At 46.8% G+C, this 17,295-nt stretch overlaps 1 protein-coding gene across 2 annotated transcripts in view; it reads left to right on the top strand.

Moving 5' to 3' along the window:
* vac14 (vac14 homolog (S. cerevisiae)) overlaps positions 1 to 17,295 on the top strand; it is a 406,574-nt gene that overhangs the window by 101,022 nt on the left and 288,257 nt on the right. For both annotated transcript variants that reach the window (XM_070897766.1, XM_070897765.1), the window contains exon 11: positions 2,335 to 2,395. In XM_070897766.1, coding sequence (XP_070753867.1) covers positions 2,335 to 2,395 — 61 coding nt within the window. The remainder of the gene's footprint in view (positions 1 to 2,334; positions 2,396 to 17,295) is intronic.

Here is a 17,295-nt window from a genome sequence, read left to right as displayed (position 1 = left end):
TTTTGAAAGGGAGGGGGTTTGATTGGACAGTAGCTGAGGAGAGGGAACCATTTACAATGCCAAGTAGCATGGGAACAAGAAAGATAAGTTTGCTGGTGAGCAGTATAGTGGGAATGGGGTCAAATGAGCAGGAGGTGGGTGTTATGAGCAAGTTGAGCTTGGAGAGGGCATGAATGGTGATGGAAGTGGAATTAGAGAGAGAGTGGGTTCAGAGTTGGGGGGTGGGTGGGGGAGCCGAGCTTTGCCGCAGGATTGGCTGGGTGGGCAACGGGCTGGCAGGGAGCGGTGGTGGCAGATGGTAGTCTCTGTCTTAGTGGCAAAGAAGTCCATGAGCTCCTCGCTTGTATTGGTGAGGATGGCGAGGTAGGAAACAGTGGTTCTGAGAAATGTACGTACAATAGCTACTTTGCTTCTCTGTTTCCGAATCCTTCCCTGAGCTCGTTGAGCTGATTCAGTCGAGGCAAACGCACCAGAGAAGTCGCAGTTTCGATTCTCGGGCTGTGCTGAGTCTGCGGGTCCGAGCCCGGGTTTGGTTTGGTTTGGCTGCAGTGATTTGGCCTTGGCTGCCTGGGTTAGGGAGGAGAAAATCAGGCAGGATTCCTGCTCTTCATTACTGCCTGACAATCCCTGTTGCAAGTGTGCAGGGGAAGACAAATCCGTGTTTGGCTGTGATGCTCTCTGCAGTCAAGCGGCATGTTCAGACTGCCGTCAAAGCTCACACACGAATGATGGCCACGTGGGCGAGAGTGTCTCTGTAACACCAGACCCCAGCGAGGAAGCCACAATCTCAACAAAATACTTCTCGGTAGAGGAAGGAGGAAATTGTTGATGAAAAATGTCTTTGGAATGAATTGGCAGTTCATGGGTTAGGTCTGAAGTGTGTCCTTGGGGATGTAGTGACATGACTGAATATCTTGGAACTGAGCAGGGCAGTGGGAATCAAATTCAGCTTCTGGCAAACCGGATTTTCTCCTGGACCTTGATTGAATTCTGCCTTGTTAAACCTCGGAGAAGACTGTCGGGACTCCAGCTTGTTAAACCTCGGGCAGTCTCTGTCCGGTGACTCCAGCTGGTCGTCCTTCCATGAATTTTGGCGGCTCCTCAATTTAGGCAGCTGTTGAACAGCTCCCCTAGTGGTGCAGTGGGTAACTGTGTTTCCTGATGTCTTGCTGCCCTTGTCCCAGCTCTTGCACTGTTAGCTGATCTTGACAGGTGACAGTGGGGTCATCACAGTTGCTCACAACTAGGGAGGGAACTAATCACCCTGCTCTCCAGCTCGTGGCCTGTATGCTGTGAGCCTTGGGGTTGACTGTAATACCTGCTGTTGGGGACATGTATCGGGATCAGTCACCTTGGCAGCGCAAAGTGATGGAGAATCGGCAGTGGGGACGGGAGGGCAATGAATTCCTGTCCCCCTTTCCTATATACAACCAAAAGCAGCTGACTGACAGTCAAACGGCTGAAGCGGTAGAAAAACCTATGGATGCTGGTTTGTTGGACTCACACAGGATCAGAATTGGCTTAGAATTTGTTTTGGATACAATGATACAGCACAGAAGGGGACCATTCGGCCCATCGTGCCTGTGCCAGCTCTTTAAAAGAGCTGTCCGATATATCCCACTCCCCTGCTCTTTCCCCGTAGCCCTGCAAATTTTTCCTTTTCAAGTATTTATCCAGTTCCTTTTTGAAAGTTACTACTGAATCTGCTCCCTTTCAGGCCTTGCGTTCCAGATCACAACTTGCTGTGTTAAATACATTCTCCTAATTTTCCCTTTGGCTCTTTTGCCACTTAACTTAAATAGTTGTCGTCTGGTTACCGACCCTTCTGCCATTGGAAACAATTTCTCCCTATCTATTCTATCAAAACCTCATAATTTTAAACAGCTCTTTTAAATCGCCCCTTCACCTTTTCTGCTGTATGGAGAACAATCCCAGTTTCTCCAGTCTCCCCACATAACTGAAGTCCCTCACCCCTGGTCCCATTCTAGTAAATCTCCTCCGCACCCTCTCCAAGGCCTTCACACCCTTCCAAAAGTTTACTGTATACATTCCTGACTTGTCGCCCAATAGTCCACATTCAAACAGCCGTCAATCCCGGATTCTTCTACCGTTTACTGTCACTGCAAGGACCCTGTTTACATGGCTCCAAGCTGGAAACTGGCTGAAAGCACAGACGTAGGATGGTTGTCTCATTTGCTGCACTGTAAACGGAAGCAGTGTTGCCTCTCTGTTAATGAAAAACCCGAGACTGGCGGGCGGGAGGGAAGCAGCTGGGGACGGGGTTTTAAATGCAATACAGAATGATACCTCAAATGAATTTCCTCCCTATTCCAGAGTCGAACACGTCCCACGACATGATCACCGGCAACAACAGCAGCAGCAGCGTGTGTGTCACGTGAGTACATGAAACCGTCTCACTCCCTTTAAAGGTGTAACTACTCCAGTGGGTTATTTCACTGCATGATGTATTACTGAGCCGGGCAAGCGAGGAAACCTCTAGTTCAATCCCCAGTCTGTACTGATCTCAGCTTCTCGTTCAATCCCCAGTCTGTACTGATCTCAGTCTCTAGTTCAACCCCCAGTCTGTACTGATCTCAGCTTCTCGTTCAATCCCCAGTCTGTACTGATCTCAGCTTCTCGTTCAATCCCCAGTCTGTACTGATCTCAGCTTCTTGTTCAATCCCCAGTCTGTACTGATCTCAGCTTCTCGTTCAACCCCCAGTCTGTACTGATCTCAGCTTCTCGTTCAACCCCCAGTCTGTACTGATCTCAGCTTCTCGTTCAATCCCCAGTCTGGACTGATCTCAGCTACTCGTTCAATCCCGAGTCTGTACTGATCTCAGCCTCCAGTTCAATCCCCAGTCTGTACTGATCTCAGCTTCTCGTTCAATCCCCAGTCTGGACTGATCTCAGCTTCTCGTTCAACCCCCAGTCTGGACTGATCTCAGCTTCTCGTTCATTCCCCAGTCTGGACTGATCTCAGTCTCTAGTTCAACCCAAGTCTGATCTCAGTCTCTAGTTCAATCCCCAGTCTGTACTGATCTCAGCCTCTAGTGCAACCCAAGTCTGATCTCAGTCTCTAGTTCAACCCCCAGTCTGTACTGATCTCAGCCTCTAGTGCAACCCAAGTCTGATCTCAGTCTCTAGTTCAATCCCCAGTCTGTACTGATCTCAGCCTCTAGTTCAACCCCCAGTCTGTACTGATCTCAGCCTTTAATTCAACCCCCAGTCTGTACTGATCTCAGCCTTGAGTTCAATCCCATTCTGTGCTGATTTCAGCTTCTCGTTCAATCACCAGTCTGCACCGATCTCAGCCTGAATGCCAGTGGTGCTACGATTGGTCTCGGTGGACCTGGGTTAGGCACGGGGTAATAAGTCCATAGACATTGGATGAGGTCAGGATCAGGTTTTGGTTTTAATGCTGCTCAGTGTGAAATAACCTGGTGCATCCTGTCTGGGCTGATACATAAAGTATAGTCACCTGTAACTGGAGGGCTGTTGGTGGTCCTGGACCTACAGGCCAGCATGAGGCAGATGGGCAAATACACCTTGGGGTTACATGTGTGATTTTAAAATCATTACCTTACTTGGTAGAAAGAAGACTTGGATTTTTATAGCGCCTTTCACGACCACCGGATGTCTCAAAACGCTTTACAGCCAATGAGGTACTTTTGAAATGTAGTCACTGTGGAAAACGCCGAAAACAATTTGCGCACAGCAAGCTCCCACAAACAGCAATGTGATAATGACCAGATAATCTGTTTTTGTTATGTTGATTGAGAGATAAATATTGGCCAGGATACCGGGGATATCTCCCCTGCTCTTCTTTGAAGTAGTGCCATTGGATCTTTTAATTCCACTTGAGAGAGCAGGCAGGGCCTCGGTTTAACATCCCATCCGAAAGACGGCACCTCCAACAGTGCAGCACTCCCTCAGATTTTGTTTTGTGCTCAGTGGGACTTGAACCCACAACCTTTTCACCCAGAGGCCAGAGTGCTACCCACTAAGCCACAGCTGATACTATAATTAAATGGTAATGAAATAGTATTCCAGATGTTTCATATTCTTGTCTGTTCCTTGGCCTCTTGTCAGTGCTACTCAGTGAGCTGATGTCAGAGTCACTTAGTGATTATTTTTAATGAGTTTCTTCTCGCTCTCGCTCTCTTCTCGCTCTCGCTCTCGCTCTCTTCTCCCCTCCTCTCTCTCTTCTCCCCTCCTCTCTCTCTTCTGCCCCCCCCTCTTCTGCCCCCCCCTCTTCTGCCCCCCCCTCTTCTGCCCCCCCCTCTTCTGCCCCCCCCTCTTCTGCCCCCCCCTCTTCTGCCCCCCCTCTTCTGCCCCCCCCTCTTCTGCCCCCCCTCTTCTGCCCCCCCTCTTCTGCCCCCCCCTCTTCTGCCCCCCTCTCTTCTGCCCCCCCCTCTCTCTCCCTCCTGCCCCCTCTCTCTTTCCTCCCCCCCTTCTCTCTTTCCTCCTCCCCTTCTCTCTTTCCTCCCCCCTTCTCTCTTTCCTCCTCCCTTCTCTCTTTCCTCCCCCCTTCTCTCTTTCCTCCCCCCTTCTCTCTTTCCTCCCCCCTTCTCTCTTTCCTCCCCCCCTTCTCTCTTTCCTCCCCCCCTCTCTCTTTCCTCCCCCCCTTCTCTCTTTCCTCCCCCCCTTCTCTCTTTCCTCCCCCCCTTCTCTCTTTCCTCCCCCCCTTCTCTCTTTCCTCCCCCCCTTCTCTCTTTCCTCCCCCCCTTCTCTCTTTCCTCCCCCCCTTCTCTCTTTCCTCCCCCCCTTCTCTCTTTCCTCCCCCCCTTCTCTCTTTCCTCCCCCCCTTCTCTCTTTCCTCCCCCCCTCTCTCTTTCCTCCCCCCCTCTCTCTTTCCTCCCCCCCCTCTCTCTTTCCTCCCCCCCCTCTCTCTTTCCTCCCCCCCCCTCTCTCTTTCCTCCCCCCCCTCTCTCTTTCCTCCCCCCCCCTCTCTTTCCTCCCCCCCCTCTCTCTTTCCTCCCCCCCCTCTCTCTTTCCTCCCCCCCCTCTCTCTTTCCTCCCTCCCCTCTCTCTTTCCTCCCCCCCTCTCTCTTTCCTCCCCCCCTCTCTCTTTCCTCCCCCCCCTCTCTCTCTTTCCTCCCTCCCTCCCTCTCTCTCTTTCCTCCCCCCTTCTCTCTTTCCTCCCCCCTTCTCTCTTTCCTCCCCCCTTCTCTCTTTCCTCCCCCCTTCTCTCTTTCCTCCCCCCTTCTCTCTTTCCTCCCCCCCCCCCCCCCCTCTCCTGTCCCTATCCAAGTGACACGGTGGCGAGTGGAGTTATGCTCTGCAAGTTCTCTTCCTTCCCCCCGATTGTTGCCTGTGATGCCGTGCCAATTCTTTTCCAGGTTCAGGAATGTCGAAACTCTTTAGTCTTGGCATATTCGATTTCGAAGAATTGTAGAATTTTACAGCACAAATTGTGTCCATTTGGCTTATGGTGCTTGCTGGCTCTGAAAGAGCCATTTACTTAGTCCTATTCCCCTGCACTTTCCCCATAACTATATGTAGATCGAGATTATATACAGAAATAGAGATATGTGTTGGGGGAGATGTGGAGAGGGAGATGTGTTGTAAAGAAATATTTGCATTTATATAGCGCCTTTCACGACCACCAGATGTCCTGAAGCACTTTTGGAGTGTAGTCACTGTTGTAATGTGGGAAACGCGGCATCCAATTTGCACACATCAAGATCCCACAAACAGCAATGAGATAATGATCAGATAATCTGTTTTTTGTGTTGTGTTGATTGAGGGATAAATATTATCCAGAATATATATATATGTGTGTGATATGTAAAAACCAAACCTGCCCTTTAATGCTCTTGGTGATCACCACTCTTCAGACTGTGACAGCGGCTCCCCCTCCCTCACACCCCAGTCGCAGGGAGCATCCGACCACCTGCGTCTGTACTCACCTGTGCAACCGCCAGTCCTACTCCTAAACATGTACTGCTTGCTGCAGTTGTGAAGGAGTTCATCAACCTTTTACTGAGAGTCCGTTCCACATACCCCCTGCTCTATGGTGGGGAGAGGGTTCTCCGCTCTGTTCCTGGCTGAGGTTTATTAATTGAGCCCCGTGTCCTGTCGTGGACACACAGTCCAATTTAAATACTTTGCTTCCTTCTACATCATCATCTCTGCCTCTCAGCAGTTTCAAGTCCCAGATCACGGCTCTCCACAATCTCCTTTTTTGCAAAAAAAACGTTCTCCTAACTTATTGACCGAAGTTACAGAATCATTCTGTCGTTCTGCTCTGACTCCTCTGCAAATCATCAATGTACCAGTCTTCTAGTTCAATCCCCAGTCCGTACTGAGCTCAGTCTCTAGTTCAATCCCCAGTCCGTACTGATCTCAGCCTCTAGTTCAACCCCTAGTCCGTACTGAGCTCAGTCTCTAGTTCAATCCCCAGTCTGTACTAATCTCATCTTCTCGTTCAACCCCCGATCTGTACTGATCTCGGTCTCTAGTTCAACCCCCAGTCTGTACTGATCTCGGTCTCTAGTTCAACCTCCAGTCTGTACTGATCTCAGCTTCTCGTTCAACCCCGATCTGTACTGATCTCAGTCTCTAGTTCAACTCCCAGTCTGTACTGAGCTCAGTCTCTAGTTCAACCCCTAGTCTGTACTGATCTCAGTCTCTAGTTCAATCCCCAGTCTGTACTGATCTCGGTCTCTAGTTCAGCTCCCCCCACAGTCTGTACTGATCTCAGTCTCTAGTTCAACCTCCAGTCTGTACTGATCTCAGCTTCTCGTTCCACCTCCGATCTGTACTGATCCCAGCCTCGAGATCAATCCCCAGTCTGTACTGATCTCAGCCTCTAGTTCAACCCCCAGTTCGTACTGATCTCAGTCTCTAGTTCAGCCCCCCCCCCCCAGTCTGTACTGATCTCAGTCTCTAGTTCAGACCCCACCCCAGTCTGTACTGATCTTACTGAGCTCAGTCTCTAGTTTAATCCCCAGTCCGTACTGATCTCAGTCTCTAGTTCAGCCCCCCCCCCGCCCCCACCAATCTGTACTGATCTCGGTCTCTAGTTCAATCCCCAGTCTGTACTGATCTCGGTCTCTAGTTCAATCCCCAGTCTGTACTGATCTCTCAGCCTTTAGTTCAATCTGCAATCTGTGCTTTCAGTAGTCCTAATGCTTTCAGTAGTCCTTTCACCATCAAGTGGTGTATTTAAAATTTAACATCTAAACATACTTCAGCACAATATGTCGTGCAGACTATCTATCCCAACACAGGCCTGTTCCAACCTCCTTACTCGGCTGTCCATTCAGAAGGACTCCCTGTACTTAGACAATACAAACACTTTTATACTAAGCTGGTGCGCCCTGCTCCCCATTCGCAGGTCTCCCTCAGTCAGTGTCAACACCAAAGGTAAAATGGGCAAAGCCGTTTTGGAACGATGAAAGGTGCAGACCCTGATTGACGGCCTTGCGTGAACCTGGCAAGCTGGTGTTTGCCAGCGTTTTTATGAGACCCCCTGCATCGGGATTGTGGGGCACGTGCTCAGTATAGGAGTGAGTATTGGGTACTCCGCTCTCAGATTTATGCCATCATCTATGGATGAATGTCTCACTAAAATGTATTAAACAAAGACCTGCATTTCTGTAGCACCTTTCACGACTTCAGAACGCCACATAGTGCTTTACAGCCAATCATCACAGGCAGTCCCTCGAAATCGAGGAAGACTTGCTTCCACTCTAAAAGTGAGTTCTCAGGTGACTGAACAGTCTAATATGGGAATTACAGTCTCTGTCACAGGTGGGACAGACAGTGGTTGAAGGAAAGGGAGGGTGGAACTGGTTTGCTGCACGCTCATTCTGCTGTCTGTGTTTGGTTTCTGCATGCTCTCAGCGATGAGACTCGAGGTGCTCAGCGCCCTCCCGGATGCGCTTCCTCCACCGAGGGCGGTCTTGGGCCAGGGATTCCCAGATGTCGGTGGGGATGTTGCATTTTATCGAGAAAGCTTTGAGAGTGTCCTTGAAACGTTTCCTCTGCCTATCTGGGGATTGCTTGCCATGTAGGAGTTCCAAGTAGAGCGTTTGCTTTGGGAGTCTCGTGTCGGGCATGCGGACAATGTGGCCCACCCAATAGAGCTGGTCGAGTGTGGTCAGTGAAGTACTATTGAAGTGTAGTCACTGTTGCAATGTAGGATACGCGGCGGCCATTTTGTGCACAGTCTCCCTTACCCTCAATGACTATCTGTCCCACCTGTGACAGGGACTGTGGTTCTCATATTGGACTGTTCAGCCATCTAAGGTCTCATTTTTAGAGTGGAAGCAAGTCTGCCTCGATTCCGAGGGACTGCCTATAATGATGAAGATGACATACAGCAATGTGATAATGGCCAGATAGTCTGTTTTGTAGTGATGCTGGTTGAGGGATAAATATTGGCCAGGACACCAGGGATAGCTCTTCAAAATAGTGGCATGGGATCGTTTATGCCCACCTGAGAGGGCAGACGGGGTTTAATGTCTGAAAATGATGGCACCTCCGACAGTGCAGCGCTCGCTCAGTGCTGCACTGGAGTGCCAGCCTAGGTTGTGAGTTTAAGTCTCTGGAGTGGGACTTGAACTCACATTCTTCTGACTGTGAGGCAAGAGTGCTAACGCACTGAATCACGGCTGACAAATTATGGAGTGCAGTCAGGCATGTCGATTTAACTGTCTGATTACACAGACAAATTTCCCCAGTGAGGACATTGACCTTTGCCTTGGAGTCGCCACTTTTATGAGTGCAATGCCCTCGGAGATTGAATGAGCTGCTTGTTTTCTCAAAAAGGCCATAACTCATGACAGGACTGAGCCAGAGAGTCAGCTTGTGGCTGTGTGACTGTACGAGTGAAAGCAACTGTCTGCAAGACTAGACCGGCTACATCTTATTCCAAACCAATAATTGAACATTTTAAGATTAGTAATCCAGCAAAGATCATTTCTCCATCAAGATATTGATGGCATAAATCTGAGCTCAAAGTTCTGGTGTGGGTTGGTATAGAGCACCTTACATCTGTTGATTACACATCAGCCTCATTTTCAGAATGGTGAAGGGATGAAGAGACGTTTGCGAATACGCATATGCAGTGATTACTTGTTTTGTCTGTAGGTTACAGCTACCTTCCTCCCTTTGCTGCTCTCTAACTGGACTCCAGTCGATGAACTGCTCAACGTTTGCAATAGCCTGCTAGGATGATGGGTGCATGGGCTGGCCCACACATCTTTATCATTCCTTTACTTATTCTGTCCCTCCTGCCCAAAGATGGTTTTATCTCCTCATTAAGGGCAACCTCAATTACAGCTTGATGTACCTCATTGCCTCTCCTCTTCTGCAACCGTTAACCTTTGTACCTCAATAAAAATAATCCATTAGTTTGAATGAACTCGGCGAGTTTCACTCAACCAATGGAACATAAGAAATAGGAACAGCAGTAGGCCATTTTGCCCCTCGAGTCTGCTCCGCCATTCAATAAGACCATGGCTGATCTGATCTTGGCCTCAACTCCACTTCCCTGCCCGCTCCCCATAACCCTTCACTCCCTTATCATTCAAAAATCTATCTTATCTCTGCCTTAAATATATTCAATGACCCAGCCTCCACAGCTCTCTTAGGTAGAGAATGCTAAAGATTCACGACCCTCTAAGAGAAGAAAGTCCTCCTCATTTCCGTTTTAAATGGGCGATCCCTTATTCTGAAACTATGCCTCCTAGTTCTAGATTCATAGCGAGGGGATTTGAGTACAGGGGCAGGGAGGTGTTGCTACAGTTGTACAGGGCCTTGGTGAGGCCACACCTGGAGTATTGTGTACAGTTTTGGTCTCCTAACCTGAGGAAGGACATTCTTGCTATTGAGGGAGTGCAGCGAAGGTTCACCAGACTGATTCCCGGGATGGCGGGACTGACCTATCAAGAAAGACTGGATCAACTGGGCTTGTATTCACTGGTGTTCAGAAGAATGAGAGGGGACCTCATAGAAACATTTAAAATTCTGATGGGTTTAGACAGGTTAGATGCAGGAAGAATGTTCCCAATGTTGGGGAAGTCCAGAACCAGGGGACACAGTCTAAGGATAAGCGGTAAGCCATTTAGAACCGAGATGAGGAGAAACTTCTTCACCCAGAGAGTGGTGAACCTGTGGAATTCTCTACCATAGAAAGTTGTTGAGGCCAATTCACTAAATATATTCAAAAAGAGTTCGATGAAGTCCTTACTACTCGGGGGATCAAGGGGTATGGCGAGAAAGCAGGAATGGGGTACTGAAGTTGCATGTTCAGCCATGAACTCATTGAATGGCGGTGCAGGCTAGAAGGGCCGAATGGCCTACTCCACCTATTTTCTATGTTTCTATGTTTCTATTCCCCCATGAGGTCGGGTTAACTGCTTACCTGGAACCTGAGGCTAAGCTAAGTTGTTTTATATAAAATGCAGGTTGCTTGCACAAGTAAGTGAATGGTTAAATGTGATTGTTCCTGATGCAGGCTTCAATTGGCACAGACAAGTTGTTGGGCTGATCTCTGTGAATATACCCTTGTCCTTGCTCCGCTTGTCATTGTTAAACTATAATCGATTTTCATGGGTTTTGACTCTAGTTCTTGATTTATGGTTTGTCAAGTTTAAAACCCAGATAACTGATCAAAAGCACTATGGCACGTACTTCGGTTAGAGTCTGGTTCAGGCTCTGAACACTGGGAGCATTTTTATGCTGCTGTTTTAAGGGCAGCTTGTTAATAACGGAATTGCTTGCGTCATTGGTGATGGGGGATCTGGATTAGATAGCAGTGGGGTATTAGAGAAGTAGACCCCCATTGTGCCAGGTCTGTAACAGTCACAACTCGACATATGGGGGCTTTGGTAACCAAGTTCTGATGAGACCAGAGTAACATGTTGCACATTAGTTATTGCTTCATGTCCTGATTGTCTTTTGGATGGGACGTTAAACTTACTTAAGTGGACGTTAAAGATCCCAAGGCACAATTTGGAAAAAAGCAGGGAAGGGATCCTGGCTAACAATCCCTCAACCAACACCACTAAAACAGGCTAACTGATCTTCTGTTTATTGCCCTTAGTGGGATCTTGCTGTAACACAAATTGCGTGCCTTGTTTACCCACATAGCAGCAGTGATTACATTTCATAGCAATCCATTGGTTCTGAAGTTGTTAAAGGTGCTTTATACACAAAAGTTCCTTCTTCCTCCCTCTCCCTCCCTCTACTGTGGTTTAAAAGCCTGTTCCTTTTGCATATTGTAAAGGACAACTTCAAACTGGGTAATTCAGTGCCACTGTTCAGTGTTTGAATCATAGAGAATACCTCTGAATAGAAACTTGCACTATCTCCGCATGAAGCACCTTGTGTAATGAGAGAGTTCATTGAAGTGCAGTCACTAGTTCCTCAGTGCTGGTTGTGAATATATAAATGCTCTGCTCATTGTGTTGGTATTTTGGCTTCTTTGGGGCACCTGGTAAACTGTTCAACTATGGACTTTTTCTTGCCATAACAGTCTTTAATAGTGAAAATGTTATTTTCTCTCTCGTAAAGTTTCCCCTAATTGGCCATGGGTTTTTGATCTTGTGTGTCCCCTCACAGCAGACGGTGGCACTGAGGGGTTAAGGTGTCTCTTGACACGATGCACGGGTCTTAAGAGAAGTAGCGGCAGGGATAGTGGTTGCATTGGTTGTAATTTATCAAAATTCCCTGGATTCTGGGGAGGTCCCAGCAGATTGGAAAACTGCTAATGTAATGCCCCTATTTAAAAAAGGAGGCAGACAAAAAGCAGGAAACTATAGACCAGTTAGCCTTAACATCTGTGGTTGGGAAGATGTTGGAGTCCATTATTAAAGAAGTAGTAGCAGGACATTTGGAAAAGCATAATTCAGTCAGGCAGAGTCAGCATGGATTTATGAAGGGGAAGTCATGTTTGAGAAATTTGCTGGAATTCTTTGAGGATGTAACGAACAGGCTGGATAAAGGAGAACCAATGGATGTGGTGTATTTGGACTTCCAGAATGCATTTGATAAGGTGCCACAAAAGGTTACTGCACAAGATAGAAGTTCATGGGATTGGGGATAATATATTATCATGGATAGATGATTGGCTCACTAACAGAAAACAGAGTCATGATAAATGGCTCATTCCCTGGTTGGCAGTCAGTAACTAGTGGGGTGCCGCAGAGATCAGTGCTGGGTCCCCACCTATTTACAATCTCTATTAATGACTTGGAAGAAGGGACTGAGTGTAACGTAGCCAAGTTTGCCGGCAATACAAAGATGGGATGAAAATCAATGTGTGAAGAGAATACAAAAAGTCTGCAAAAGGACATAGGCAGGCTAAGTGAGTGGGCAAAAATGGAGTATAATGTTGGAAAGTGTGAGGTCATGCACTTTGGCAGAAAAAAAATCAAAGAGCAAGTTATTATTTAAATGGAGAAAGATTGCGAAGTGCTGCAATACAGTAGGACCTGGGGGTACTTGTGCATGAAACACAAAGTTAATATGCAAGTACAGCAAGTGATCAGGAAGGCTAATGGAATCTTGGCCTTTATTGCAAAGGGTATGAAGTATAAAAGCAGGGAAGTTTTACTACAGTTATACAAGGTATTGGTGAGGCCACACCTGGAATACTGCATGCAGTTTTGGTTTCCATATTTACAAAATGATATACTTGCTTTGGAGGCAGTTCAGAGAAGGTTCACAAGATTGATTCCAGAGATGAGGGGGTTGACTTATGAGGAAAGGTTGAGTAGGTTGGGCCTCTACTCATTGGAGTTCAGAAGAATGAGAGGTGATCTTAGCGAAACATATAAGATTTTATGAGGGGGCTTGACAAGGTGGATGCAGAGAGAATGTTTCCACTGATAAGGGAGACTAGAACTCGAGGGCATGATCTTAGGATAAGGGGCCACCCATTTAAAACTGAGATGAGGAGAAATTTCTTCTGAGAATTGTGGATCTGTGGAATTCGCTGCCTCAGAGAGCTGTGGAAACTGGGACATTGAATAAATTTAAGACAGAAATAGACAGTTTCTTAAACGATAAGGGAATAAGGGGTTATGGAGAGCGGGTGGGGAAGTGGACCCGAGTCCATAATCGGATCAGCCATGATCGTATTAAATGATGGAGCAGGCTCGAGGGGCCGTATAGCCTACTCCTACTCCTATTTCTTATGTTCTTATAAGGCATCACAACTGTATGGGACAGGCTAGATATTAGATGGGACAGCTGTTAGTTTCCTGTCAGTTTTCATATGCTGGGTATTGAGAAAGCAGGTTGTGAGGAAAAGGTATTGACTGCATTTAGTGTATAAACAGAGCTCTCTCTTGTCTACTTATTTACTGCTGATAGAAGCCAAGTGTACATTATCCAAACAGTTTCAGGGCCGACCTTTGAAAACGGTTAATCTAAATTGGATTCATGGTGTTTAAATGGAGGGAATTTTCTTGTGTGTTTTGTGGATTGCTCCAAGTAGGTGAAACTCTAATTGGGGTGTTGAGCCCTCCCATTAATCTTCCCTAATCCCAATTTAAATTACTGTTTGAAGTCCCGGCAAAGCGTAGCCTGGTCTCTTGGCTACAGATAGTTTATATTGCTGTTGGCATCCATGATGCTGCAACTATAAATCTACAGTAAGAAATGTAGCTCCATATAACTCCCGCCCTGCAGAGGTCTGTATTTATTGCCCAAGTCAGTACAGCGCAGTTCACGCCTCGTCCGAGTAGAACATCCCAACTTATTTTCATTACAGTCTTGATTGAAGATCATTTCTTCCTTCAGAATTGAACTCGACAGCAGCGTACAGGATATGATACGCCCATTGTTTTTTTTTCCTATTCTGGTTTTCATTGTTTTTCTCCATTCCTGAAGGTGCTGACTCTGGGACCATGACAAATATTAGAACATAACATAAGAATTAGGAGACGGATCTTCAACCTCAGCGCCACTTTCGTGCCCAATCCCCATAATTCTTGATTCCCCCAGAGTCAAAAAATCTATCTCTCAGCCAAAAATATACTCAACCACAGTCCTTTGGGGTGGAGAATTCCAAAGATTCTTTACCCTCTAAGTAAAGAAATTCCTCCTTATCTCAGTCTTAAATGGCCGACCCCTTATCCTGAGACTGTGCCCCCTAGTTCTAGACTCTCCAGCCAGGGCAAACACCCTCTCAGCACCTATCCTGTCAATCCCCCTCACGATCTTGCATGTTTCAATGAGATCACCTCATTCTTCTAAACTCCAGAGAGTATAGGCTCAATCGCTCCTCATAGGACAACGCTCTCATCCCAGGGATCAGTCTAGTGAACCTTTGTTGCACCACATCTCTAAGGCAAGTATATCCTTCCTTATCTATATCAATGATTTGGATGAGAGGACCAAATGTAATACAGGTAACTCTCGTTTATCCGGATACGGATGTAACGGAAAACCCGCTATAACGTAATTAAAAATATTGCGTCACCACTTCTCACCCGTAACACTTCGACATATATCATATCCAGATCCTTCTGTTGCAAAATCGCTAACAATTGCACAACGTGACACTCACCATGAGCAAGGACTCAGAAAATCTACCGTAAAAATCTAAAAACTGAATACACAAGTTCACCCTCCGCTGCCCTTGCTTTGTGGTGTGTGTGTGTGGGTGCTCTGCAGTCGCTGACGTCGGGAACGGGGGCAGTGCCGGCACCAGGTTCCAGGCACAGAACCCATCTCGGAGAGCGCGCTCCAGAACCCCGGAGCTTGACAATCTCCTCCTCGAGGCCACCTGCAGCCACTCCCAGTGCAGCATTCGTCCCTCCATGATTACAGTCCGGGGGAAGTACATGCATGCTGTTAATGTCCATCGTTTGTACACTTAACCGCCTTGTAGCTGATTGTATTTATTCATTAAAGTTTTAACTTTAAAATGTAAACTCGCCCTGACGGAAAATTCATTTACCCGGATAAACGAGAGTTTCCTGTATATCCAAGTTTGCTGATGATACAAAGCTAGATGAGAATGAAGTTGTGAGGAGGATGCAGAGACACTTCAAGGGGAATAGACAGACTAAGTGGGCAAGGACACGGCAAATGGAATGTAATGTGGAGAAATGTGAAATTATCCACTTTGGTAGGAAAAATAAAAAAGCAGAGTATTTTGTAAACGGTGAGAGATTGGGAAATGTTGGTGTTCAGAGGGTCCTGGGTGTCCTTGTACACGAATCACTGAAAGTTAACATACAGGTACAGCAAGCAATTAAGAAAGCAAATGGTATGTGTTGGCCTTTATTATAAGAAGATTTGAGTATGAGTAAAGATGTCATACTGCCATTATACAGGGCCCTGGTGAGACCACACCTGGAGTATTGTGTGCAGTTTTGGTCTCCTTACCTAAGGAAGGATATACTTGCCATAGACCGCAACAAAGGTTCACCAGACTGATTCTTGAGATGGGGGTATTGAGTAGACTAGGTCTACGTTCTCTAGAGTTTAGAAGAATAGAGAGTGATCTCATTGAAACATACAAAGTTCGTACAGGGCTTGACAGGGTAGATGCAGGGAGGATGTTTCTTCTGGCTGGGGAGTCTAGAACCAGGGGTCACAGTGTCAGACTAAGGGGTAGGCCATTTAGGACTGAGATGAGGAGAAATTTCTTCTATCAGAGGGTGGTGAATCTTTGGAATTCTCTACCCCAGAGGGCTGTGGAGGCTTGGTTGTTGAGTATCTTCAAGACCAAGATCGATTAGATTTTTGAATATTAAAGGAATCAAGGGATATGGGGATAGTGTAAGAAAGTAGAGTTCATAGAATCATAGAAGTTTACAGCACGGAAGGAGGCCATTTCGGCCCATTGTGTCCGTGCCAGCCAACAAGAGGCTATCCAGCCTAATCCCACTTTCCAGCTTTCGGTCCGTAAGCCTGCAGGTTGCAGCACTTCAGGTGCACATCCAAGCACTTTTTAAATGTGGTGAGGGTTTCTGCCTCTACCACCCTTTCAGGCAGTGAGTTCCAGACCCCCACTACCCTCTGGGTGAAGACATTTTGACTCACATCTCTTCTAAACCTTCTACCAATTACTTTAAATTTATGCCCATTGGTTGTTGACCCCTCTGCTAAAGGAAATAGGCTCTTTCTATCCACTATATCTAGGCCCATCATCATTTTTGCACCTCAATGAGGTCTCCCCTCAGCCTCCTCTGTTCCAAGGAAAACAAACACATCCTATCCAATCTGTCCTCATAGTTAAGAGTATCTGCTCCTGGCAACATCTTTGTAAATCTCCTCTGTACCCTCTCCAGTGCATCCACATCCTTCCTGTAATATGGTTACTAGAACTGCACACAGTACTCTTAGCTTGTGGCCTAACTAGTGCTTTATGCAGTTCAAGCATAACTTCCCTGCTCTTGTATTCTTTGCCTTGGCTAATAAAGGCAAGTATTCTGTATGCCTTCTTAACCACCTTATCCACCTGGCCTGCTACCTTCAGGGATCTGTGCACATGCAGGTCCCTTTGATTCTCTACACTGCTCAATATCCTACCATTTAATGTGTATTCCCTTGCCTTGTTAGCCCTACCTAAATGCATTACCTCACTTCTCCGGCTTAAATTCCATTTGCTACTGTTCTGCCCACCTGACCAGTTGATTATCTTCCTGCAGTTTACAGCTTTCTTTTTCATTATCAACCACACAGCCGATTTTAGTATCATCTGCAAATTTCTTAATCATACCCCCATCTTCAAGTCTAGATCATTGACGTATACCACAAAATGCAAAAGCTCTAGTACTGAGCCCTGCGGAACCCCTCTGGAAACAACCTTCCAGTCACAAAAACAGCCTTCGACCATTACCCTCTGCTTCCTGCCCTTTAGCCAATTTTGGATCCAACTTGCCACTTTGCCCTGGATCCCATGGGCTCTTACTTTCGTGACCAATCTGCCATGTGGCACCTTATCAAAAGCCTTGCTGAAATCCAATGCACTACCCTCATCGACCCTCCTTGTTACCTCCTCAAAAAATTCAATCAAGTTAGTTAAACACGACCTTCCCATAACAAATCTGTGCTGACTGTTCTTGATTTAATCCATGTCTTTCTAATTGTAGATTTATCCTGTCCTTCAGAATTTTCTCCAATAATTTTCCTAACACTGAGGTAGAAACATAGAAAATAGGTGCAGGAGCAGGCCATTCAGCCCTTCAAGCCTGCACCGCCATTCAATGAGTTCATGGCTGAACATGAAACTTCAGTACCCCCTTCCTGCTTTCTCGCCATAACCCTTGATCCCCCGAATAGTAAGGACTTCATCAAACTCCCTTTTGAATATATTTAGTGAAT

The sequence above is a fragment of the Pristiophorus japonicus genome, chromosome 13 (assembly GCF_044704955.1).
Source record: "Pristiophorus japonicus isolate sPriJap1 chromosome 13, sPriJap1.hap1, whole genome shotgun sequence".
Classification (NCBI taxonomy): Eukaryota; Metazoa; Chordata; class Chondrichthyes; family Pristiophoridae; genus Pristiophorus; species Pristiophorus japonicus.
Note: the sequence above shows the minus strand (reverse complement) of the source record. Positions and strands in the feature narration are given on the sequence as shown.